General features: G+C 41.5%; 1 protein-coding gene across 1 annotated transcript in view; it reads right to left on the reverse strand.

The window, feature by feature from the left end:
- The window catches only part of LOC126187451 (roquin-1), a 279,093-nt gene that overhangs the window by 209,818 nt on the left and 41,375 nt on the right, over positions 1 to 27,900 (reverse strand). The window contains exons 3-5 of the mRNA XM_049928539.1: positions 21,571 to 21,760; positions 18,448 to 18,681; positions 18,140 to 18,315 (exon numbers count right to left, since the gene is read on the reverse strand). Of these exons, the coding sequence (XP_049784496.1) occupies positions 18,140 to 18,315; positions 18,448 to 18,681; positions 21,571 to 21,760 (600 nt within the window). The remainder of the gene's footprint in view (positions 1 to 18,139; positions 18,316 to 18,447; positions 18,682 to 21,570; positions 21,761 to 27,900) is intronic.

The raw sequence follows: 27,900 nt of genomic DNA on the forward strand, positions 1-27,900 counted from the left end.
AGCTGCTTTCATTCAACACTCAACACAACATCTGCAGTCTGGCTAAGAGCAGCTGGAGGCAGCGGTCGTCTGCCTGCAGTGTGCCTGCTTGTGCAAATGTGTTTGTGTTTCTTTCTTTTCTAAAGAAGGCTTTGGCTGAAAGATATTGTTATGCCTGTCTGTAATTCAACATGTCATCTTTATGGTTAGTAGCAACTTATTCTCAAACACTAGAGCATAACTTGAGACTGTGTCTTACAAGTGTTCTGTATGAGGTCTTATACATCAGCTACAATTCTCGGGAATTCTCCCAATAAATGTTCAACTACTTGTGCCCTAAGAGTAACTGCCTACGTTGAGGAAATAGAAGGCAGTAATTTAACACATTCTACATATTTTCATTCATTCATTGGACAATATTCCGAGACAACTCCTCACTTAGGGAAAAGGTATTCATTGCACAAAAGAAAGTAAACAGTAAAATATGTGTGTTTCATATATCTACATTGTACAGACATCTCTTTATGCAACTGCCTATATTATCCACAGCCTCACAGTATGTATATCACCCACAACATTTGTGATCAACCATCTACTTGAGTTCAAGAGTAACAGAATTACTCATACATACAACACTACAAGAAAGAATGACCTGCATTACCCTTTAATGAATCTTAACTCTGGTGCAAGAAGGAGCGAAATACTACTAACTCTTTAACATCCTACCCATGGAAATAAAAAGTCTGACAGATAGCAGAAGTGTTTTCCTCTCCAAAGAGGAATTCTTGGATTGAAATAATTAGTCATTTATACAGAAAAAAGCTGATGGCTGGCATGTAGCCATACAAACAGTTCATTCATTACAAAAAAAGCATTGTATGTTTGTTAGGGTGACACATTCCATGTCATAATGCTTACTGTGAATATTAATAAGAAACACACAACTAATTATTCTGAGCTTACTAGAAACAGACAGAAGTAGTTGCCATAGGTAGTCTGCTCTTGTCTAAGGTTGAAATATGTACATGAAGCATATATGTGTGTGTGTGTGTGTGTGTGTGTGTGTGTGTGTGTGTGTGAAGAAGTTGCCATAGGACCTTCCACATCAAAGGAACCAATATTAAAACGTGTCACCACTCAACCCTCTCCAAATTCAATGAAATTTGACGTGAAGGTTCTATATATACAAATGTATATATACAAATGTCTGCTTGTGTCTGTGTATATGAGGATGGATATGTGTGTGTGTGCGAGTGTATACCTGTCCTTTTTTCCCTCCTTTTTTCCCCCTAAGGTAAGTCTTTCCGCTCCCGGGATTGGAATGACTCCTTACCCTCTCCCTTAAAACCCAAATCCTTTTGTCTTTCCCTCTCCTTCCCTCTTTCCTGACGAGGCAACCATTGGTTGCGAAAGCTAGATTTTGTGTGTATGTTTGTGTTTGTCTGTGTGTCTATCGACCTGCCAGCGCTTTTGTTTGGTAAGTCTCATCATCTTTCTTTTTAAATATATATATATATATATATATATATATATATATATATATATATATATATATATATATAGAGGGAAACATTCCACGTGGGAAAAATATATTTAAAAAGAAAGATGATGAGACTTACCAAACAAAAGCGCTGGCAGGTCGATAGACACACAAACAAACACAAACATACACACAAAATCTAGCTTTCGCAACCAACGGTTGCCTCGTCAGGAAAGAGGGAAGGAGAAGGAAAGACAAAAGGATATGGGTTTTAAGGGAGAGGGTAAGGAGTCATTCCAATCCCGGGAGCGGAAAGACTTACCTTAGGGGGAAAAAGGACAGGTATACACTCGCACACACACACATATCCATCCATACATACAAGACACAAGCAGACATTTGTAAAGGCAAAGAGTTTGAGCAGAGATGTCAGTTGGGACGGAAGTATAGAGGCAAAGATGATGTTGAAAGACAGGTGAGGTATGAGCGGCGGCAGATTGAAATTAGGAATTAGCGGAGATTGAGGCCTGGCGGATAGCGAGAAGAGAGGATATGCTGAAGGGCAAGTTCCCATCTCCGGAGTTCTGACAGGTTGGTGTTAGTGGGAAGTATCCAGATAACCCGGACGGTGTAACACTGTGCCAAGATGTGCTGGCCGTGCACCAAGGCATGTTTAGCCACAGGGTGATCCTCATTACCAACAAACACTGTCTGCCTGTGTCCATTCATGCGAATGGACAGTTTGTTGCTGGTCATTCCCACATAGAACGCTTCACAGTGTAGGCAGGTCAGTTGGTAAATCACGTGGGTGCTTTCACACGTGGCTCTGCCTTTGATCGTGTACACCTTCCGGGTTACAGGACTGGAATAGGTGGTGGTGGTGGGAGGGTGCATGGGACAGGTTTTACACCGGGGACGGTTACAGGGGTAGGAGCCAGAGGGTAGGGAAGGTGGTTTGGGGATTTCATAGGGATGAACTAAGAGGTTACGAAGGTTGGGTGGACGGCGGAAAGACACTCTTGGTGGAGTGGGGAGGATTTCATGAAGGATGGATCTCATTTCAGGGCAGGATTTGAGGAAGTCGTATCCCTGCTGGAGAGCCACATTCAGAATCTGATCCAGTCCCGGAAAGTATCCTGTCACAAGTGGGGCACTTTTGGGGTTCCTCTGTGGAGGGTTCCGGGTTTGAGGAGATGAGGAAGTGGCTCTGGTTATTTGCTTCTGTACAAGGTCGGGAGGGTAGTTACGGGATGCAAAAGCTGTTTTCAGGTTGTTGGTGTAATGGTTCAAGGATTCCGGACTGGAGCAGATTCGTTTGCCACGAAGACCTAGGCTGTAGGGAAGGGACCGTTTGATGTGGAATGGGTGGCAGCTGTCGTAATGGAGGTACTGTTGCTTGTTGGTGGGTTTGATGTGGACGGACGTGTGAAGCTGGCCATTGGACAGGTGGAGGTCAACGTCAAGGAAAGTGGCATGGGATTTAGAGTAGGACCAGGTGAATCCGATGGAACCAAAGGAGTTGAGGTTGGAGAGGAAATTCTGGAGTTCTTCTTCACTGTGAGACCAGATCATGAAAATGTCATCAATAAATCTGTACCAAACTTTGGGTTGGCAGGCCTGGGTAACCAAGAAGGCTTCCTCTAAGCGACCCATGAATAGGTTGGCGTACGAGGGGGCCATCCTGGTACCCATGGCTGTTCCCTTTAATTGTTGGTATGTCTGGCCTTCAAAAGTGAAGTAGTTGTGGGTCAGGATGAAGCTGGCTAAGGTAATGAGGAAAGAGGTTTTAGGTAGGGCGGCAGGTGATCGGCGTGAAAGGAAGTGCTCCATTGCAGCGAGGCCCTGGACATGCGGAATATTTGTGTATAAGGAAGTGGCATCAATGGTTACAAGGATGGTTTCCGGGGGTAACAGACTGGGTAGGGATTCCAGGCGTTCGAGAAAGTGGTTGGTGTCTTTGATGAAGGATGGGAGACTGCATGTAATGGGTTGAAGGTGTTGATCTACGTAGGCAGAGATGCGTTCTGTGGGGGCTTGGTAACCAGCTACAATGGGACGGCCGGGATGATTGGGTTTGTGAATTTTGGGAAGAAGGTAGAAGGTAGGGGTGCGGGGTGTTGGTGGGGTCAGGAGGTTGATGGAGTCAGGTGAAAGGTTTTGTAGGGGGCCTAAGGTTCTGAGGATTCCTTGAAGCTCCGCCTGGACATCAGGAATGGGATTACCATGGCAAACTTTGTAAGTGGTGTTGTCTGAAAGCTGACGCAGTCCCTCAGCCACATACTCCCGACGATCAAGTACCACAGTCGTGGAACCCTTGTCCGCCGGAAGAATGATGATGGATTGGTCAGCCCTCAGATCACGCATAGCTTGGGCTTCAGCAGTGGTGATGTTGGGAGTAGGATTGAGGTTTTTTAAGAAGGATTGAGAGGCAAGGCTGGAAGTCAGAAATTCCTGGAAGGTTTGGAGAGGGTGATTTTGAGGAAGAGGAGGTGGGTCCCGCTGTGACGGAGGACGGAACTGTTCCAGGCATGGTTCAATTTGGATAGTATCTTGGGGAGTTGGATCATTAGGAGTAGGATTAGGATCATTTTTCTTCGTGGCAAAGTGATATTTCCAGCAGAGAGTACGGGTGTAGGACAGTAAATCTTTGACAAGGGCTGTTTGGTTAAATCTGGGAGTGGGGCTGAAGGTGAGGCCTTTGGATAGGACAGAGGTTTCGGATTGGGAGAGAGGTTTGGAGGAGAGGTTAACTACTGAATTGGGGTGTTGTGGTTCCAGAGTGTGTTGATTGGAATTTTGAGGTTTTGGAGGGAGTGGAGCTCGAAGTGGGAGATTGAGTAGATGGGAGACTGGGTTTGTGTGCAATGAGAGGAGGTTGAGGTTTGCTGGAAAGGTTGTGAAGGGTGAGTGAGTTGCCTTTCCGGAGGTGGGAAACCAGGAGATTGGATAGTTTTTTAAGGTGGAGGGTGGCATGCTTTTCTAATTTGCGGTTGGCCTGTAGGAGGATGCTCTGAACAACCGGTGTGGATGTGGGAGAGGAAAGATTGAGGACTTTTATTAGGGACAGGAGTTGATGGGTGTGTTGATTGGCTGAGTGGATGTGTAGGTGAAGGATTAGGTGGGTGAGGGCAATGGATTGTTCGGTTTGGAACTGGTATAGGGACTGATGGAAAGAAGGGTTGCAGCCAGAGATGGGAACTTTAAGTGTGAGGCCTTTGGGGGTGATGCCAAATGTCAGACAAGCCTGAGAGAATAAAATATGGGAGTGTAATCTGGCTAGGGCGAAGGCATGTTTGCGGAGGGAATGTAAATAAAACTTAATGGGGTCGTTGTGGAGGTGTTGTGAGGGTGACATGGTACTAGAAGGTGGAAAGTGGAACATGAGGCTGAAATGAAAATGAAAATAAATATATATGGGGAGAGATAAAGGTAAAACTAGAAAGCAAATGGAGATCTGGTGTGAAAAAAAGGCGAAAAAGGGTTGGTTAGAGCTGGGCTATGTTGATCCTGTGGTGAACTTGTGTAGGTAGATAATGATGTGCATAAAGGTTAGTGCCGCCAAAACACGTTAAAGGGTGGAGAAATACGGGAAAATTTCGAAAAAACTACGTGAGGATGTATTAAAAGGGTGGTTTGGTGGTGGCAGATTATGGAAATGAAGCAACAATTGTCTGATGAAGAAATAATGACGTTCAAACCTGTGGGAAGCGGCTAAAAATGATCGATGATGTGAGAAAAACGGAACTGGAAATAAAGCAAAATATATTAAAACTAGCCGAAAAGGTTGTTTAATAGCTGAAAGGAACTGTTTGTGAACTGGAAACGGTGGATTTTATAGCAGCGGTAGTGTTGAAAGCGGAAAAAAAAATTTTGGTTATGGTTTGGAAGTGGGTTACGTATTATTACGTATTATTGAGTATATATCGGCGGGATAAAATTGTATACTGGATTACGGTAAAAAAAAGGAGAAGGTGAATAGAAAGTAACCACCTTCCCTACCCTCTGGCTCCTACCCCTGTAACCGTCCCCGGTGTAAAACCTGTCCCATGCACCCTCCCACCACCACCTATTCCAGTCCTGTAACCCGGAAGGTGTACACGATCAAAGGCAGAGCCACGTGTGAAAGCACCCACGTGATTTACCAACTGACCTGCCTACACTGTGAAGCGTTCTATGTGGGAATGACCAGCAACAAACTGTCCATTCGCATGAATGGACACAGGCAGACAGTGTTTGTTGGTAATGAGGATCACCCTGTGGCTAAACATGCCTTGGTGCACGGCCAGCACATCTTGGCACAGTGTTACACCGTCCGGGTTATCTGGATACTTCCCACTAACACCAACCTGTCAGAACTCCGGAGATGGGAACTTGCCCTTCAGCATATCCTCTCTTCTCGCTATCCGCCAGGCCTCAATCTCCGCTAATTCCTAATTTCAATCTGCCGCCGCTCATACCTCACCTGTCTTTCAACATCATCTTTGCCTCTATACTTCCGTCCCAACTGACATCTCTGCTCAAACTCTTTGCCTTTACAAATGTCTGCTTGTGTCTTGTATGTATGGATGGATATGTGTGTGTGTGCGAGTGTATACCTGTCCTTTTTCCCCCTAAGGTAAGTCTTTCCGCTCCCGGGATTGGAATGACTCCTTACCCTCTCCCTTAAAACCCATATCCTTTTGTCTTTCCTTCTCCTTCCCTCTTTCCTGACGAAGAAACCGTTGGTTGCGAAAGCTAGATTTTGTGTGTATGTTTGTGTTTGTTTGTGTGTCTATCGACCTGCCAGCGCTTTTGTTTGGTAAGTCTCATCATCTTTCTTTTTAAATATATATATATATATATATATATATATATATATATATATATATATATGTTTACAATAGAAGGAAACATTCCACGAAGGAAAAATATATTTAAAAACTAAGATGATGTGACTTACCAAATGAAAGTGCTGGCAGGTCGACAGACACACAAACAAACACAAACATACACACAAAATCCAAGCTTTCGCAACCAACGGTTGCCTCGTCAGGAAAGAGGGAAGGAGAAGGAAAGACAAAAGGATATGGGTTTTAAGGGAGAGGGTAAGGAGTCATTCCAATCCCGGGAGCGGAAAGACTTACCTTAGGGGGAAAAAAGGACAGGTATACACTCGCACACACACACATATCCATCCACACATATACAGACACAAGCAGACATATTTAAAGACCTGTCTTTAATATGTCTGCTTGTGTCTGTATATGTGTGGATGGATATGTGTGTGTGTGCGAGTGTATACCCGTCCCTTATTATTGAAATATGTCTGCTTGTGTCTGTATATGTGTGGATGGATGTGTGTGTGTGTGTGCGAGTGTATACCCGTCCTTTTTCCCCCTAAGGTAAGTCTTTCCGCTCCCAGGACTGGAATGACTCCTTACCCTCTCCCTTAAAACCCACATCCTTTCGTCTTTCCCTCTCCTTCCCTCTTTCCTGATGAGGCAATAGTTTGTTGCGAAAGCTTGAATTTTGTGTGTATGTTTGTGTTCGTTTGTGTGTCTGTCGACCTGCCAGCACTTTCATTTGGTAAGTCACATCATCTTTGTTTTTAGGTATATATATATATATATATACACCAAATTTCAGTACTATATATATTCAGGTTCTATATATATCAGGTTATATATACAAAAATTCAGTCCAATATCTTTAGTGGTTCAATTTTTAGGGGCTTTTAAAGAGAGGCTACTCATCTTCCCATCACATACGAAGGTACAAATGTGTCAAGTTTGTTAGGCTTTTTCAAAAGTTCTAGAAACCATTTTGTCATTTGCTTTAATATACATAGACAACTTTTTATGGTGAATTACAGCATGGGAAAAATTAGGGATTTAGCCACACCTAAATATACACTCCTGGAAATGGAAAAAAGAACACATTGACACCGGTGTGTCAGACCCACCATACTTGCTCCGGACACTGCGAGAGGGCTGTACAAGCAATGATCACACGCACGGCACAGCGGACACACCAGGAACCGCGGTGTTGGCCGTCGAATGGCGCTAGCTGCGCAGCATTTGTGTACCGCCGCCGTCAGTGTCAGCCAGTTTGCCGTGGCATACGGAGCTCCATCGCAGTCTTTAACACTGGTAGCATGCCGCGACAGCATGGACGTGAACCGTATGTGCAGTTGACGGACTTTGAGCGAGGGCGTATAGTGGGCATGCGGGAGGCCGGGTGGACGTACCGCCAAATTGCTCAACACGTGGGGCGTGAGGTCTCCACAGTATATCGATGTTGTCGCCAGTGGTCGGCGGAAGGTGCACGTGCCCGTCGACCTGGGACCGGACCGCAGCGACGCACGGATGCACGCCAAGACCGTAGGATCCTACGCAGTGCCGTAGGGGACCGCACCGCCACTACCCAGCAAATTAGAGGCACTGTTGCTCCTGGGGTATCGGCGAGGACCATTCGCAACCGTCTCCATGAAGCTGGGCTACGGTCCCGCACACCGTTAGGCCGTCTTCCGCTCATGCCCCAACATCGTGCAGCCCGCTTCCAGTGGTGTCGCGACAGGCGTGAATGGAGGGACGAATGGAGACGTGTCGTCTTCAGCGATGAGAGTCGCTTCTGCCTTGGTGCCAATGATGGTCGTATGCGTGTTTGGCGCCGTGCAGGTGAGCGCCCCAATCAGGACTGCATACGACCGAGGCACACAGGGCCAACACCTGGCATCATGGGGTGGGGAGCGATCTCCTACACTGGCCGTACACCACTGGTGATCGTCGAGGGGACACTGAATAGTGCACGGTACATCCAAACCGTCATCGAACCCATCGTTCTACCATTCCTAGACCGGCAAGGGAACTTGCTCTTCCAACAGGACAATGCACGTCTGCATGTATCCCGTGCCACCCAACGTGCTCTAGAAGGTGTAAGTCAACTACCCTGGCCAGCAAGATCTCCGGATCTGTCCCCCATTGAGCATGTTTGGGACTGGATGAAGCGTCGTCTCACGCGGTCTGCACGTCCAGCACGAACGCTGGCCCAACTGAGGCGCCAGGTGGAAATGGCATGGCAAGCCGTTCCACAGGACTACATCCAGCATCTCTACGATCATCTCCATGGGAGAATAGCAGCCTGCATTGCTGCGAAAGGTGGATATACACTGTACTAGTGCCGACATTGTGCATGCTCTGTTGCCTGTGTCTATGTGCCTGTGGTTCTGTCAGTGTGATCATGTGATGTATCTGACCCCAGGAATGTGTCAATAAAGTTTCCCCCTCCTGGGACAATGAATTCATGGTGTTCTTATTTCAATTTCCAGGAGTGTAGATGAAAGACAGTCACCCTGTCAACACATTATGCCAGTCCCTCAATTTTCTCAATAGTGTTCTCCAAAAAGACTGTTGCGTTCCCTCCAGTGATATCCATCTGAGTTCCCGAAGCATCTCCGTAACACTTGCGTTTTGTTCAAACAGACTGGTACCGAGTCTATCAGCCCGACTCTGAATTGTTTTGATGTTTTCCTTTAATCCAATCTGATGCAGATCCCAAACATTCGTGAAGAATTCAAGAATAGGTCCCACTAGTGTCCTATGTGTGGTCTTCTTTACAGATCAACCACACTTTCCTAAAATTTTCCCAATAAACCAAAGTCGACCATTCACCTTCCCTCCACTCAGCCGATTTTGTCCACAAATTACAAAAAAGACACTATTAGGGACCATAAAGAGCTATCTAAGGATAGGGTATACCAAATCCTCTGTCAATGTAGAAAGTAGCATATAGGTCAATTGATGCACACAGTAAAAAATTGTTACTTCGAACACAAACGGCACCCAGGCACGGGACAAGGAGTTGGGAGTCAGGGAAAGGGATTGGGTACTGGTGGCTAGTGGTTTGGAGAGAGGCCTGTTTTCTGGCTAGGGATGCAGGAAGGAGGGATGGAAGGCATATTAGCAGACACTGGGAAGTAGCACACACTGAAGGTGAGACAAGTTGGGAGAGTTTGACAGGCCTCAATTCCAGCTAAACTGCAGTCTCAAACCCTTCACCCAACAGTTTTCCCTTCCTCTGTCCTGTCAACCCCTTCCAATTCACATCCTCATGTCGCCCACAGCATGTGCCGCTTCCCATCGGTCGCTACCACAATACCTGCCACCCTCCCTCACACATTCCTAGCTGGCAAACCGGCCTGCCTCCGAGTCACTAGCCACACATCCCCAGTCCCTCTCCCTGCCTCCGTCCATCCACACCACCCAACACTATACCCACAAAAACCAGCCCACCTGCTGCTAAATAGCATCGGTACTGTTGGTCTAGTTGGCGCCATGTAGGAGCAAAACCGTGCGTGTGTGTGTTCGCGTACTCTATTTTGTCAAAAGATAAGTGCAAAAGCTATCAAGTTTTTCTTATTTAGTGTAAGCCTATTGACAACTCAAGACATCTGCTTTTCAGTGAATGGTCTCCTTTAACCCTCAAGTAATCAATGTAAATATATATTTCAAAATTGTGCCTTTGCATAAAGCAAATTTCACTAATCAATAATAGTCAGTATGGAAAGGAAACATAATCGAAGGAATATGTCAAACTATGCATGGAATTGTTCATTTGTCTCATAATATTGTCTGTAGTTGCTGTATAATATTTGAAGGTTTTTTAAATTTATCTCTACAGCTATAGTTGGAGTTGCGAACAATGGTGGGCAAGTTTAGGCTCATTCTGTGCACATACGTCACACATTATCCGAAAACTAGAGAGCATTCAGTAGTGTTCTGTGCACTCTGTTGTGACTGTCGTAGTCACTGACAGCATTAAATGTGAGCATAACGAGTTATTTAGTGAACTTTTATTGCATTTGTTGCAAGTTATCAACACTGACGGTGGCGGTAAGCGGCAAATTCTACATAGTCAAGTGAGAGATATAATTTGCAGGAAACACACTTTTCTCAAAAGCGCAAAGCACCTCTATGCTCGTACCGCGACTGTTGTTTGGAACCGGTAACAATGTGAATGCCATCCATGCTTCCACTTGCATGAACCACCATCATTTATGAATCCGTCTACACAAGAAAATACTTATTTTCGTTACCAAACCTGTAGCGGTGCTACCGTACATTGCTTGTGCTTCACATCAAGAAATGCACACTTCTGCAAAGCAATGTGGGATTAGGCCAGACTCATCACTGCCAAACAAAGACATAGCTAAAAAATCATGCGAGCAGATGGCATTTCCTCATGTGAGTGAAAACCGGATATAAAATACCACCAATGATGATGTTTTATTTCAATAAAAGTGAAATGTGTTTGGTGACAAAAATACACATCTCTTTATAGCTGAAAGACATATGTAAAAAATATCCAATAATGTAAAGAACTCTATTACTAGGGTAATCATTTATTATACAATAAAAAGTGTACTGAAGTATATTACTAGGATAATCATTTATTATACAATAAAAAGTTTATTGGAGTATGTTAATATGTAGAAAAAATACTAGAATGTTCTTTTTGGGAAGGGGGTGGGAGTTGATCTACTTTAGGAAGACGCTAAATAAGGAACTGCAACCACTATCAATCGCAACAGTCAACACTGGAACACGAGACTGGATGCAGCCACAATTTGCCTGAAGTCCAGAAAAAGACCCCAACACAAGCATCAAACCTAAAAAACATGGAAAATTTGTTTTGATGAATCTTCAAAAATTCCATATTCTCTCTAGAAAAATGTGGAAGTATAATATTCCATGAACCAACTGCATTAACTGTTAATGCAAGAGTAAACATAGCAGTGAAAAGCATGAAAAACTTTACAAACTTTGGTTTAGACTAAATACATTTAGACTTTTGGAAATTGAAGTAATTATTTTCATGTAAAACAACTAACTGAGCTCAACAGAAACATTACAATTTGTCTGAAGACAAGCATGTTGTTGTTGTTGTTGTGGTCTTCAGTCGTGAGACTGGTTTGATGCAGCTCTCCATGCTACTCTATCCTGTGCAAGCTTCTTCATCTCCCAGTACCTACTGCAGCCTATATCCTTTTGAATCTGCTTAGTGTATTCATCTCTTGGTCTCCCTCTACGATTTTTACCCTCCACCCTGCCCTCCAGTACTTCATTGGTAATCCATTGATGCCTCAGAACATGTCCTACCAACCGATCCCTTCTTCTAGTCAAGTTGTGCCACAAACTCCTGTTCTCCCCAATTCTATTCAATACCTCCTCATTAGTTATTTGATCTACCCATCTAATCTTCAGCATTCTTCTGTAGCACCACAGTTCGAAAGCTTCTATTCTCTTCTTGTCTAAACTATTTATCATCCATATTTCACTTCCATACATGGCTACACTCCATACAAATACTTTTAGAAACGACTTCCTGACACTTAAATCTATACTCGATGTTAACAAATTTCTCTTCTTCAGAAACGCTTTCCTTGCCATTGCCAGTCTACAGTTTATATCCTTTCTACTTCAACCATCATCAGTTATTTTGCTCCCCAAATAGCAAAACTCCTTTACTACTTTAAGTGTCTCATTTCCTAATCTAATTCCCTCAGCATCATCCGACTTATATTGACTACATTCCATTATCCATGTTTTGCTTTTGTTGATGTTCATCTTATACCCTCCTTTCAAGACATTGTCCATTCCATTCAACTGCTCTTCCAAGTCCTTTCCTGTCTGACAGAATTACAATGTTATCGGTGAAACTCGAAGTTTTTATTTCTTCTCCATGGATTTTAATACCTACTCTGAACTTTTCTTTTGTTTCCTTTACTGCTTGCTCAATATACAGATTGAATAGCGTTGGGGAGAGGTTACAACCCTGTCTCACTCCCTTCCCAACAGCTGCTTCTCTTTCATGTCCCTCGACTCTTGTAACTGCCGTCTGCTTTCTGTACAAATTATAAGTAGCCTTTCGCTCCCTGTATTTTACCCCTGCCACTTTCAGAATTTGAAAGAGAGTATTCCAGTCAACATTGTCAAAAGCTTTCTCTAAGTCTACAAATGCTAGAAACATAGGTTTGCCTTTCCTTAATCTTTGTTCTAAGATAATTCGTAGGGTCAGTATTGCTTCATGTGTTCCAACATTTCTACGGAATCCAAACTGATCTTCCTCGAGGTCGGAGGTCGGCTTCTACCAGTTTTTCCATTCATCTGGAAGGAATTCGCGTTAGTATTTTGCAGCTGTGACTTATTAAACTGATAGTACGGTCATTTTCACACCTGTCAACACCTGCTTCCTATGGGATTGGAATTATTATATTCTTCTTGAAGTGTGAGGGAATTTTGCCTGTCTCATACATCTTGCTCACCAGCTGGTAGTTTTGTGAGGACTGGCTCTCCCAAGGCTATCAGTAGTTCTAATGGAATGTTGTCTGCTCCCGGGGCCTTGTTTTGACTCAGGTCTTTCAGTGCTCTGTCGAATTCTTCACGCAGTATCGTATCTCCCATTTCATCTTCATCTACCCCCTCTTCCATTTCCATAATATTGACCTCAAGAACATCGCTCCTGTATACACCCAAGCATAAACATTTCTTTCTTCCAGAGCAAGTGTGGCCCTCTAGAATGTGCCAACTACTCTCCAATTTGTTTTCTGCCAGATACAATGAAGAAATCTAAAACAATCTTATACACTACAATTTCACGATCATATAACGTTGTACAGGGTGTATACGCGGACAAGGAAAAAAAATTCCCGGGTTTTTCCCGGATCTCCTGGTTAAAAATACATTTGCTCCCGGGTGAAAATACACTTTTTCCATGTTAAATAACAGTATACTTTCCCTCGGAACTGTAAAACGTAGACTTTGAAGAGATATACACTCCTGGAAATGGAAAAAAGAACACATTGACACCGGTGTGTCAGACCCACCATACTTGCTCCGGACACTGCGAGAGGGCTGTACAAGCAATGATCACACGCACAGCACAGCAGACACACCAGGAACCGCGGTGTTGGCCGTCGAATGGCGCTAGCTGCGCAGCATTTGTGCACCGCCGCCGTCAGTGTCAGCCAGTTTGCCGTGGCATACGGAGCTCCATCGCAGTCTTTAACACTGGTAGCATGCCGCGACAGTGTGGACGTGAACCGTATGTGCAGTTGACGGACTTTGAGCGAGGGCGTATAGTGGGCATGCGGGAGGCCGGGTGGACGTACCGCCGAATTGCTCAACACGTGGGGCGTGAGGTCTCCACAGTACATCGATGTTGTCGCCAGTGGTCGGCGGAAGGTGCACGTGCCCGTCGACCTGGGACCGGACCGCAGCGACGCACGGACGCACGCCAAGACCGTAGGATCCTACGCAGTGCCGTAGGGGACCGCACCGCCACTTCCCAGCAAATTAGGGACACTGTTGCTCCTGGGGTATCGGCGAGGACCATTCGCAACCGTCTCCATGAAGCTGGGCTACGGTCCCGCACACCGTTAGGCCGTCTTCCGCTCACGCCCCAACATCGTGCAGCCCGCCTCCAGTGGTGTCGCGACAGGCGTGAATGGAGGGACGAATGGAGACGTGTCGTCTTCAGCGATGAGAGTCGCTTCTGCCTTGGTGCCAATGATGGTCGTATGCGTGTTTGGCGCCGTGCAGGTGAGCGCCACAATCAGGACTGCATACGACCGAGGCACACAGGGCCAACACCCGGCATCATGGTGTGGGGAGCGATCTCCTACACTGGCCGTACACCACTGGTGATCATCGAGGGGACACTGAATAGTGCACGGTACATCCAAACCGTCATCGAACCCATCGTTCTACCATTCCTAGACCGGCAAGGGAACTTGCTCTTCCAACAGGACAATGCACGTCTGCATGTATCCCGTGCCACCCAACGTGCTCTAGAAGGTGTAAGTCAACTACCCTGGCCAGCAAGATCTCCGGATCTGTCCCCCATTGAGCATGTTTGGGACTGGATGAAGCGTCGTCTCATGCGGTCTGCACGTCCAGCACGAACGCTGGTCCAACTGAGGCGCCAGGTGGAAATGGCATGGCAAGCCGTTCCACAGGACTACATCCAGCATCTCTACGATCGTCTCCATGGGAGAATAGCAGCCTGCATTGCTGCGAAAGGTGGATATACACTGTACTAGTGCCGACATTGTGCATGCTCTGTTGCCTGTGTCTATGTGCCTGTGGTTCTGTCAGTGTGATCATGTGATGTATCTGACCCCAGGAATGTGTCAATAAAGTTTCCCCTTCCTGGGACAATGAATTCACGGTGTTCTTATTTCAATTTCCAGGAGTGTAGTCTTATACAGCAGCGTAGAATTTCCCAGCACTTTAGAAAACGAAACTCAGGGGGAAAAAGAACGTTTTGGGAAGATCTTTGATGTGCACCAACATGTACGCTGCATATTTTCGTATTACGAAAGTATAAATTCAAATTCCACCAACAGGAAACGTTAATGGTTTAAATTAATATACATAGTGTTGCTACAAGAAAAGCAGAGCTTTTGCATATAATATTTGTCTCAAAGATTAATAAGCTACAAGAGAAGCTAAGCTTTCACATATAATGTTGATCTGTTTGGCGCATGTTACACTTTACGATACATCACACAAATACGCCAGTAAAATTTTTGATACCCACATGAATCTCTGACCTTCTGTGCTCTAAATGGCACATTATCAAAGAGTCGATTTTTAAAAGAGAGCAAACGTTCTGTGATTTAAGAAATTCATCGTACGCCCTCGCACATAGTTCATCTTGCATAAAAGGAAATTTACTTTGAAAATAACGCTTTTCGGACAACAATTCACAATATTTTCCCGAGACCTGTTAGAAATAGATTCATTTCAGCAGTTGCCAGATAAATGGCGTCACCGCGCTTGCGCAGCTACGGTGACGTAGGAAGCCCGCAAGTTCGTACATGTAAAACATTAAAAGATCTTACATTATGTCATAAAAGAAACACGACATCAGAGGATACTCCAAGAAAATCGGAATTTCGTGAACCATACTAAAATGCGTAGTTCGCCTTACCATGCACATTCGTATGTCCAGATTCCCAATGAGGTAGGGCTCAACCTGATATGAAGCTTTCAATGTGGTTTTCGGGATGTAAATTTTCTTGGAATACCAGAACTGTATTATCTCATGTTTGGTTCTTTATATTGGCATAATGCCATATGTGCTAGAAGACGAAAACATGCACTTGAAATGCAGCGAACAGATGAAATTACCCAATACTGTGGAATTAAACACTTCGTTTCAAATAAATTGAATGCCTCAGCAGGAAAGATTAATAAAAGCCAAATTTGTTTAGCAAACCGACAAAAATAACTTTATTGTTCTGCAAGGTGATTAATGCTTGACTGTAAGAAAGGTGGAAATAAAATAAAAACTGAAACTAGTAACATATTTTAGCCTTCTGTAATTATGTGAATGTATTTTAATTCACTTGATAGCTCCCAACCACAGAAATCCATCTTTTCATTTGACGTGAGAGCAGTAAACGAAGAGGAAACACAAAAATAACTAAATATAAACACGGGTCACATGGAGACTTACCACCACCACCACCCCCCCCTCCCCCCGCCATAACTCAGACTGCTCTGCACATCAGAACGTCAAAAATTAAAAGAAAAGACTTTTCAAAAATAAGTTCATTTTGTAGTGCACATCTTTCTGAAGAGTCTGATACATAAAACATACATCTTCAAGGAAATGTAAGACATGTTATTTGGTCTTAAGTGTGTAGTGCAGTGCCATGCCTCTTCCAACAACATTCTTATACCGCATGTCACTTTATTTCACTCTCCTGCTCCCAGTTTGACGTCTTGCCCCTTACTTAAAAAAGGAAGGAAAGAAAAAAGAAAACTCGCAATTAATACTGGATAGGATTATTTGTAACCAGCAGAACAAGAACTCTTCAGAAAATCTGGACTCTTTATTGCCTATTAGCTAATAACTTGCTCTACTGTGTGACAAAATTAAATATAGGATACCTAAAACCAGTAAAGACAAGAGACAGGCAAGACAGTACACATTTCTTCAATCCTTAGGTCATTGCGATTTTTGTATCTACTCTTGCTACCGTTTTACATGGCGTGCTTTCCTTTCTGCGATAGAACTATTACCTTATCAAAGTTCGTCAAACATTTTGCTACATGAAAATAGATATGTCGTTGTCTAATACTGAAAAAGCTGTTAATGCAAATAGTACCCAAAGACTGGTGTGGTTTCTTGATCTGATAATGTCTATTTTGTCACTGTGTGCTGGAAAAACAAAATAGGCCTTTGCAGGAAATTTTATTTCTAGATGTGATGAGGATTCCTCTGGCAGAGACATCACGTACACTATGCACGCATTCAAAAATGAACTTATAAGTCATTCAGAAATCAACTTAAAATGTGTTCAAAAACCAGCAGGAGAGCATTTCAAAATCATATCAATAATCGAAAGACCGATGTGCCACTAGATGCTAGGTGCTTTGTGAAACAAAGTTTTTTTTCCTCAAGAATATGAGTTTGCCCCCTTCCCCCGAAATTGCCATCCGGTTCAGATACCCCGGTTTGCCACCACTCCCCAGTACATTCAGGCCTGCTGCGCACGCATGAATCTGGCGACTTGGGCGCGCCAGTAAAATTTTTCTGGGTACCATGTGGCTGGTTGCTGCTACTGCTACTTACTTAGTCAACAACCACATTTCTGTAGCCAGAAGAGGGAGAAGGTACTACCCATACGCGACTCAAATGTGCGTTTGCATGAGTCCACTTGTTACTGATTAAATGAGTCTAATGTAAACAGTTATGAAGTCACACTCATCGGAGGCAATTTGTTGTTATGAAGCATTGCATAGTCTTCCGAAAGCCTTTGACACATTTTGCTGTTCACAGACGCTTGTACAAGCACTGTGTTATTATATACGGCGCATTTCCTTTGGAATTTAAGTTTTATTTTCGTTTTTTTCTCTCGTTCATGTTTTAATGCTGCAGTACAATTCTGCAGTAGCGGGAGACAGTAATATCCTTTTTTAAAGTATCAGTTCTTACCAGTCAGAATTACAAAAATTTTAACTGAAAACTGAGGCAACGAAAAACTCCCTGAATTCTACAAAAATCCCGGGTTTTTCCCGGTTTTCTCCCAGATGAAAAAATTCCCAGGTTTTTCCCGAATCTCCCGGTTTGTACACACCCTGTTGTACCAATCAGTGTACGTACATGCTCCATTAGATAATGAGCATTTCCCTAAGGAGATATGATACCAACAACACTATCTACTACGGGATTTGGAGCATCTCGAATTGAGGAAAAAACTATGATGGGACTGGCTTAATGGGAAGGGTGACATGTTCTAAGATCGGCAACTCTTTTTGTAACAATACTACACCCATCCTAGAAACCCTATAATGAGAAAACACTTGGGGAAGTAGAAGTTAATGAAGAGGTGTGTGTAGTTTTTTTTATGTGGAGTGTGGAGATTGGGGATTTATGTGTGTATGGGAGTGGCTCAATGGAAAAGTTTATTTTAATATGCTGGTTTTCTACATAGATTTTGCATTAAAGCTTGACATACTAGACTCCTCTAACCCCAGCCACTTGAAGTAAATGACACAATATGAACAGAACAGCCAAAACAAAAATAAATTATTACTGATTTCTTTTAATTAATAAATGTTACATGATTAGTATTCAAAGCAATACTTTCATACTGTAAAATTAGTGATAAACCTTGGCATGTGCAGTTACCTTAAAACATGATGCCCTGTATAGAAGTTGTACCACATGACCAATGCTTGTCTTTGAAGCTTGGGGAAAGTGAGGTTCTAAGCGTTGCACAACAAACATTACAAGCACTTTTCTTGACAAGGCTGAACCATCTTCCAATGCAAGCAGAACTAGTTTCAGAACTTCTTCTTGCATAGCTGAAAAATACAAACAGGACATTTATACACTATCTGTAAATAGATCACAAAAATGTATACCTTGTCATAAACTCAGATAAAACAAATGCCAGTGCAAAAAAGTTTCTCTTTACATGTGAGCAAAATACAAACCTGGACCCAAAAATTGGCACCCACGTGCACGCACAGCTGCCCATAAGTTAGCAGACAATTGCTGAGGATTTTGATGCTGTAGTATTAGTTCTGTGACAGTGCGCTCTCCGAGTGAACGAGCAGCTCGCATTGCCCTTGACCGGCCCTCTTCTTCCATCAACTGGCAATTTATAAGTGTCACCAGTTTTCGCTGCATGGGCCTTGAAAGCACACTTGTGCCACCATTTCCATTCCCTGCAGATAAAACAAAAATAAATAATATTGCAATTACAATATGTTAAAAAGTACCACTATATTGCAAAACACTGCATCTGAACATAACATTTACATACTGTGACTATGTGCTTCAACTACTTCCATAACTATTTACAGAAAAACAGAACGTCAAATTTACAAGTGATTGTTTTAGCTGCCAAGCAAGTAAGACATAGAAACATAAAATACATCAGTAATAGCAGCATAAAATACTGATGGTCACATAGAACAAGAAACATCAGAAAGCAAACATTTCAGTTCAGACAGTCAAACTCAATATAGTAAACATGCATAATGAAAATAAGTTTTCGGAATACATGCAAATGTAATGAGCTTGAAATGAACTCTCAGTGCTGAGGATTTTTAAAAAAAAAAAAGGAAGATTCATCCCACGAACAGTTAGTTACACGTCTGACTCAATATGTATATTGAGCAAGCAGTAAAGGAAACAAAAGAAAAGTTCAGAGTAGGTATTAAAATCCATGGAGAAGAAATAAAAACTTTGAGGTTCGCCGATGACAATGTAATTCTGTCAGAGACAGCAAAGGACTTGGAAGAGCAGTTGAAAGGAATGGACAGTGTCTTGAACGGAGGGTATAAGATTAACATCAACATAAGCAAAATGAGGATAATGGAATGTAGTTGAATTAAGTTGGGTGATGCTGAGGGAATTAGATTAGGAAATGAGACACTTAAAGTAGTAAAGGAGTTTTGCTATTTGGGGAGCAAAATAACTGACGATGGTCAAAGTAGAGAGGATATAAAATGTAGACTGGCAATGGCAAGGAAAGTGTTTCTGAAGAAGAGAAATTTGTTAACATCGAGTATAGATTTAAGTATCAGGAAGTTGTTTCTGAAAGTATTTGTATGGAGTGTAACCATGTATGGAAGTGAAATATGGATGATAAATAGTTTAGACAAGAAGAGAATAGAAGCTTTCGAACTGTGGTGCTACAGAAGAATGCTGAAGATTAGATGGGTAGATCACGTAACTAATGAGGAGGTATTGAATAGAATTGGGGAGAACAGGAGTTTGCGGCACAACTTGACTAGAAGAAGGGATCGGTTGGTAGGACATGTTCTGAGGCATCAAGGGATCACCAATGAAGTACTGGAGGGCAGGGTGGAGGGTAAAAATCGTAGAGGGAGACCAAGAGATGAATACACTAAGCAGATTCAGAAGGATGTAGGCTGCAGTAGGTACTGGGAGATGAAGAAGCTTGCACAGGATAGAGTAACATGGAGAGCTGCATCAAACCAGCCTCAGGACTGAAGACCACAACAACATCCCTTAAGATAAAAAAATTAACTATAAACAACTTAGTTACAAGTTGTCCTGTAAGCTGATAACGTGACAGTTGTGACATTGATACAGACACCAACATTTAGTTAAGTATGCATTATGTAAAATGTCATATGACTTCACATCACAAAAAGGATGATGTGAAATGACTATACTACAAAATTTGTTAAACAAATCCACAAATGTCTAAAGATGTAATGTGTTTGAACTAGCACAGCAGTCAACTTGGTGTAGATATGTTGTCATGGAGATATGAAGAGGTATTAAAACCATCTGTTGACAGGAAATTTATGTACCTTGAAAGTGTTTATAATTTCATAAAAAAGACATATGCACCAGTACATGACAATGGAACAGTCACAAAAACCAATCTAAAAAGAAGTGGAAGAACAGGAATACAAACTGAAGAAGACAAACCAAAACCACAATCCTTTGAAAACTGTATGCCAACAAAAGTCAATGAAATACCCAATGATGAAAACAGCATAAACATTTTAGTTACTTATGGATCTTTCTTATTTGCATATAAAGTAACTGAAAGATGGAGTTATGAAATGTTGTTATGCAAGCAGAACTAGCTGAAGAATGGTGAGCCCACAGTGAATGTAAATGGTCTGTTTCTAATGACTCTCGGCTGGTATTCCTAAAACAGCATTAACATAAATGCACACACAGAACTGAATTTGAAGTACTATCTGTGAAACAAAATCATAATACACAGCTCAAGGCTAATATCTATGATTCATAAGCTATTAGTATTCACAGAAATTTATCTGGGGAAGGCACTAAAGATAAAAATGCCATTTTTAACATAATTGAGATGGTGAACTGGAAAAAATGTCAAACTACAACAATTAAATATTACATCCAATACAGAAAACTCATTACATCCCAGGACTTGACATATATTGAATTTTAATTACTCTGAAATTAACAGGTAGGCATTATTTCATGAATATATACTACTTGATTATTTTTTATATTATAAAAACAATTATTTCTTATTTTCTAAACTTCATGACCAGACTTATGTTCCCAGATGATTAAATCCAGCAAATATCCACCAATATAAACAATAACTTAGGAAATAAAGATAGAAAATATTCACAGAAGTCTTTTTATTCATATATCAACAATGTTAAGATGACACTGAAAATTAAAAAATTAGAGCAGTGTATATAAAAAAAAAAAAACAAGTAAATTATGTATGGGGCTACTGTTGCTCAGAAGTAAAAAAACCAAATTAAACTTTAAAAAAGTTGCTTATTCCACTATTATGCAACACATAATACCTTATGTAGATACAAGAATCAACATACAGTTACGTCAATGGACATGTCGCACTATTTTCGTGTCTCCTATTTTTTGACAGAGTTGAGTGGAATTAATCTGGCATTCATACTGTATTATATTATTCAAAGTACACAATGTGAACATTCTTTCTAGTTAAGAGTTAGTATTTTTGTACACTTAGTCAAGTTTCCAACTTTCATATTTGGATTCTTCCTTTAGTTTACAAAATATGACAATGTTCCATAGTTATCTGCTGCTTCTGTGATCCATACCAGACGAAAATGGTTTTAGGTACAGAGCAAGTTCCTCTATGCATTTTTTTGCTTGTAAATAATGTTCCAAGTCCTCTTCTGTAAGGTGCTTAATGTTGCCACTCCCTTCGCTTTCTGGAATGCTTGCACCCACTAACTGCAGCAGTGCAAAATTTACAGGTAGGTTTTCAATTTCGGTATTGATGCCTGTCTGTAACAGAAAGAACACAAAAAATACCTGTTAACAATAACATTAAACAATAAGCCATATAGGTATTACACTTGGAAAGTTATACTGAAACCATGTTAAAGATATAATCAACAATTGTTTAACAAGAGATTACATAGAGTTCATAAGCAATCACAATAAAATAAATAAGTACTGGAAAATGGAGGAACAGAAACAAACATGCAGTGTGGAAAACACTGGAAAATTGTGAGGATTCAAATGGTTCAAATGGCTCTGAAAACTATGGGACTTAACTACTGAGGTCATCAGTCCCCTAGAACTCAGAACTACTTAAACCTAACTAACCTAAGGACAACACACACATCCATGCCCTAGGCAGGATTCGAACCTGTGACTGTAGCGGTCGCGCCGCTCCAGACTGTAGCGCCTAGAATCGCTCGGCCACTCCAGCCGGCTATTGTATGATTAAGTGGAGTTTAGATGAGGGGAAGTATTGTGCTGTATCTGATCACAGGGTTGCCACAAGTTTCCCCAAGTGGTATTCCCTGATATTTCCCTGATTTCTAGACAAGTTTTAGCATTTTTCCCTGACAAATTTTGAGATCTAAAGGATAAGCAAAGACATAAGTTAAAAAAATTTAAAGACTTCTGTATTTCTAAACATGTGAGAAAAAATCTTAAGTACGAACTTCAACATCTTTTGTAATGAACTTTTTTTAGGTGGAGAAAACAAGCCTAATGGTATGTATGTTTCATTAAGACCACTTATTTTATTTCAATAAAATGAAACATATTTGGTGACAAAAATACACATTTCATTGGAGTCGCAAGACAGATTTAAAATACCTTCACTGATTTCAGAAATAATCTTACAAAAAAGTAGGCCTCGTGAAAGAAGTGTATAAGGCAGGGAAGAGTTGTGTAAATCAACACTATAAGTGACTGCCAATAAAATGTTGGTTCAACTATGTTTGTTATTGTCGGTTATTACCCACTGTGTTATGTCAGTTATTTTAAAGGTATTGTGTGGTTTTTCTTTCAAGAAATACCTGAATACATAGCGTACAAACTGCCAGCGAAGGCCACAATTTTCTTCTTCTTATCGGCCATATTTTGTAATTAAACTACTTTCAAAATGCCAAAATGCATTAGAATACATAAAATGTCTATAAAACGCCACACTGTACAATGTGTTTATAGTGAGACAGCCACAGTTCCTGAAATCCATCGCCCATGGCCTCTGGCCCACCAAGGAGCACCACAGTCCTGGGTCCACGAAAAGCCACTGCATTATGCCAGACACAAACAGACCTGGGCTGCGGGCAGATGGGTGACACTGGATTCAACAGGTAGAGCCTGCACATTAGTGGGAAATGAAGGGCTTCAGATCGGCAAGCCCAATCCGTTATAGATACCCACAGAAATGACCTGCAGTTTTGGTCCGTCATGGAAGTCCACTCGTGTTTGGCTATTCACATGTCTCAGACACCATGTTATGAAATGAGACCGTTGTGATGAATCCATGCTACAGATAACTTGCGTTAATGCTCTGACAATTAATACTAATGAGGATAAGTAGCAAATCACCGAATAAATGATCACTGAGCCGCAGACAGGCATGCTCTTACAATTAATTTTTGGCCATAGCCTTTGTCAGAAAATGAGAGCACACACACATTCACACAATCAGTCAGATAAAACTCATGCACACAAGACCACCATCTCCAGCCGCTGCATCAACAGCCTCTGAGAATCAGATCCAAACAAACCACTCCTCACGCCTCCCTGCCTCTCGTCAGCAACTGCTAGGTTAGTGGCAAGAATTGATGGCAGCAAGAATGAGGGAGTAGTAGAGAAGCGGCAGATGTACTCAGCTGCGCCCAGCCAGTGACAATACATGACGTCTTAGTAAACAATTCATTTCATCTACTGAGACAAAAAAAACGAGATTTTTCCAGTGTTTTTTTTTTCTTTTTCCAAATTTCTCTGACACTTTTGAAATTTCCTGATTTCCAGAACTTGTGGCAACCCTTGATCATTTCATTTTAAATCAGAACTGTGGGCCAGATGTTTGTTGATTTCCAGGGTTTCCAACAGGTTGAACTTTTGGCCTCTGTCTGCTAAGTGAAAGGCATAGGGCTGTGGCTGGTAGTTGTGGTCCTCACTAAGCACATGCTTAGCAAATGTGGAGTCATAATTCTGCAACTTCCACCTGCTTTCATTTCAGCCAACCTAGATGCTAAGTCTCTGCCTGGCTGACCAATATAAAACTTATCAAAATGAGGACAAGTAATTTTGTATATCCAACTGTTGAATAGCATCTGGGTCCTATCTTTGCTATTGAACATACACTGAGCTGCAGTATTCCTCACTTAGTAGGAAATCCTATAGTTGCACGACTTCAGTGTTTTGTTGAACTCTGCAATTCCTGTCCAAGGTATGGGATTGTATATCACTTCCTGCAGACACTGCAAGGAGCAGCAGAAGGAGCATAGAGAAGGGGTATAATTTTCAATTTTTGTTTTCTATGCTAGATATGGGCAGGTGGGATGAGCTGTAGGCATGGGTTGACACAACAATTATTATTATGTCTAACTCTGCTTTGAAATATTCTTTGGACATAAGAACAGATATGAGACGATGTGCCACTGAATGGAAGGATACATGTTAGTGTGTTACTGGGTGTTGTGATCAAAAAGATATTACTGTGTCTGTATTGTAGTTTGACTACTAATTTTGAAGCAAGGTGTTCGTGTACTGTCAGTGGTTGAATCTAGGAAGTTTCTGGATCTGTGAACCGAATATAAGTTATGGAAAAAATGCAATGAGCTGTCTTGCAGTGCCTGACTGCATCCACAGATCTACATATCTGAACCAGTATTTAATATTTGCATTCAGAGGTTCTTCATAAAAAAAAGACAGTTCAAAATTGTCTCTGAATAGTTCAGCTAAAAGTAAACTAATCACTTAATAAATCTCTTAGATATATATGAAACTATTGCCAGTTTTGTTCGTATATCAAAGTGTATACACGTGAGGGGGGAAGTGGATTTTTCCCGAATTCCCCAGTTTTAAAAAAACACTTTTTCTTAGATGAAAACAAACTTCCCCGGGTCAAAATGCACTGTACCCTAGACATTATTTCCATGTTAAATGACAATATACTTTCCCTTGGAGCAGTAACACTTATCAATCTTTTAAATGGTGAAGGTTTTATACATTGGCATAGAACTTCCTGGCATTCTGGAAACAAAAACCAGCAAAAAACAACATGTTTTGGAAAGGTCGTTGATTTGCAGAAACATTTACAATGCATATATTTTCATATTATGAAAATATAAACATGAATTCCGCCAAGTACAGCACTGCAGCTTCTGAAGCACTAAAATCTAGATTGTGACGTGCTTTTGGCACCCAATTATTGCTCATAACATGTGATTTCACCAGTCAATGACAGCAGATGTTACAGCATAGGACATTTGATGCGGTCAACCAATAACAACATCATTGTTAAATAGCGCAAACACACAAATAGGAAAACTTAATCGTTTAAATCAATATACATAAAGTATAGTACAAGCAAAGTTGATCTTTCATATATTGGCCATCAAAAATTTTTTGTTGTTTTTTAACCCCTGAGGGTGTGGTTATGCAGGATCCTAAGTGCACACCAATTACATGTGAAATTGCTCAAGAACTCACTTCACACTGGATGGTTACACTTTTTGCATTGTTACTGCAAAATTTGTAATCTATGAAAGAACTAAAATAAATATGAAAAACTAACCTTGAAATATGGGCTTTTTTAGAGTGTGTTACCCTTTACAATACATTGAACATAAATGTGCAAGTAGGATATCAAACAATGACATAAATGGCTAGTCGTCTGCGTGCAAAATTTTTCTATGAGGAGTGTTAATTTTAAGTTTTGAATGACTGTCTGAGATTTAAAAAATTCATTGCACATTTGCCCACATAATGTAATTCATCCCGCATAACAGAAAGTTTGCTCTTAAAGTAACTTTTCTCAAACTACCATTCCTTGTGACCTGTTGGAAATGTAAATAGTTGTGACGTCACGCTCATCGAAACAAGGCCCACAAGAAAATGCACTGAAAGCAGTTTGTTATTACAACAGGGTGTATACGTGGACAAGAAAAAAAATTCCCAGATTTTTCCTGGATATCCCAGCTAAAAATACATTTTGTCCTGGGGAAAATACACTTTTTCCGTGCTAAGTGACAGTATACTTTTCCTTGGAACAGTGAAACTTAACAATCCTTTGAATGGTTATGGTTTTATACACTGGCATAGAATTTCCCAGCTCTTTATAAAACAAAACTCAGTTAAAAAAAAAAAATTGGAAAGATCTTTGATGTGCAGCAACATGGACGCTGCATATTTTTGTATTACAGAAGTATACATTTGAATCCTACCAAACACCGCATGTTATTTTCTGAAGCACTGAAATCGAGATTGTGAGGCGCTTTTGTAAGCCAGTCATAGCTCATCTCACGTGATCTCGCCAGCAGATGACAGCGGATATTCAGAGCATAGGACACGTGATGTAGCCAGCCAATAGCAATACCATTGTTACATAGCGTGTACACACAAATTGGAAAAGTTAATACACATAGTGTAGCTACAAGAAAAGCAAAGCTTTCACATGTAATATTGGTCTCGAAGATTAATCCGCTGCAAGAGAAGCTAAGATTTCACATATAATATTTATCCTTTTTGTGTGTTACACTTTAAGATACATGACACAAATGTGATAGAAAAATTTTTAATAACGACATAAATGTCTGATCTTCTGGGCTCGAAAATTTTCTGATGGTCATCCTCAAAGAGTTGATTTTGAAATGACAGGCAAATGCTCTGTGATTTAAGAAATTCATTGTACATTCTCGCACATAGTTCAGCTTGTATAAAACGGAAATTTATTATGAAAGTAATGTTTTTAAAACAACCATTCGCAATATTTTCCTGACACTTTTTAGAAATAGGTTCATTTCAGCAGTTGCCAGAGAGCACATGGTAACATGCGCCACCGCGCTTGCCCAGCTACGATGGCACAAGAGGCCCTTGTGCTCGTACGTGTGAAACATTAAAAGATCTTAAATTGTGTCATAACGGAAACAAGACATCAGAGGATACTCCAAGAGCATCAGAATTTCGTGAACCATACTAAAATGCATAATTCGGCTTACAGTGCACATTCGTATGTCCAGATTTGGATTAAATTTTCTTGGAGAGTCAGTACTGTATTATCTCATGTTTGGTTCTTTATTATGGCATAATGTCATACGTGCTACAAGATGAAAAGATACACTTTCGAAATGCAGCGAACAGTTGAAAATAGTCAATAGTGTGGAATTAAACACTTAGTTTCAAATAAATTGACTGCCCCAGTGAAAAAGATTTATAAAGTCAAATCTCTATAGCAAACCAACAAAAATAACTTCATCGTTCTGCAAGGCGATTAATGCTTGACTGTCAGGAAGAGGGAAATAAAATCAGAAACTAATAACATTTTAGCCTCCTGTAACTATGTGAATGTATTTTAATTCACTTGATAGCTCCCGCCCACAGAAATCCGTTTTGTTTTCATTTGACGTGAGAACAATAAACGTAGAGGAAGCAGAAAATTCACTAAACGTAAACAAGGGTCACATGGAGACTACCCATCTCCCCACTACAACTCAGATTGCTCTGTGCATCAGCCCAATACCTACGATACTTCCAAACTGCGGTAATACTACATAGTGGTGCAGCCCCCGACCTACGATATTTCCGAACCGCAGCAATACTACGTAGTGGTGTCTCCCCTGCCCACCTCCCCACCCCCAACTTCCTAGCCTCGAGTGTTTGAGGTAGAACAGGGAGGTGCGGGGGTGGGGGTGGGGGTGGGGGTGGGGGGGACAAATTTTCAATAATATGTTCATTTTGTAGCGCACATCTTTCTGAAGAGTCTGATATATAAAACATGTGTTCGAGGAGATGTAAGACGTGTTATTTGGTCTTAAGCGTGCCAAAGTGCAGTGCCACACCTCTTCACACAGCATTCTTCTATCGCACGTCACTGTATTTTGCTCTGTGGAATTCAAACGTATAATATTTTGTAATGGATGTCATCAAAAGGTATTCAGGACAGTGGAAAT

Source organism: Schistocerca cancellata, chromosome 5, assembly GCF_023864275.1.
Source record: "Schistocerca cancellata isolate TAMUIC-IGC-003103 chromosome 5, iqSchCanc2.1, whole genome shotgun sequence".
NCBI classification, from domain to species: domain Eukaryota; kingdom Metazoa; phylum Arthropoda; class Insecta; order Orthoptera; family Acrididae; genus Schistocerca; species Schistocerca cancellata.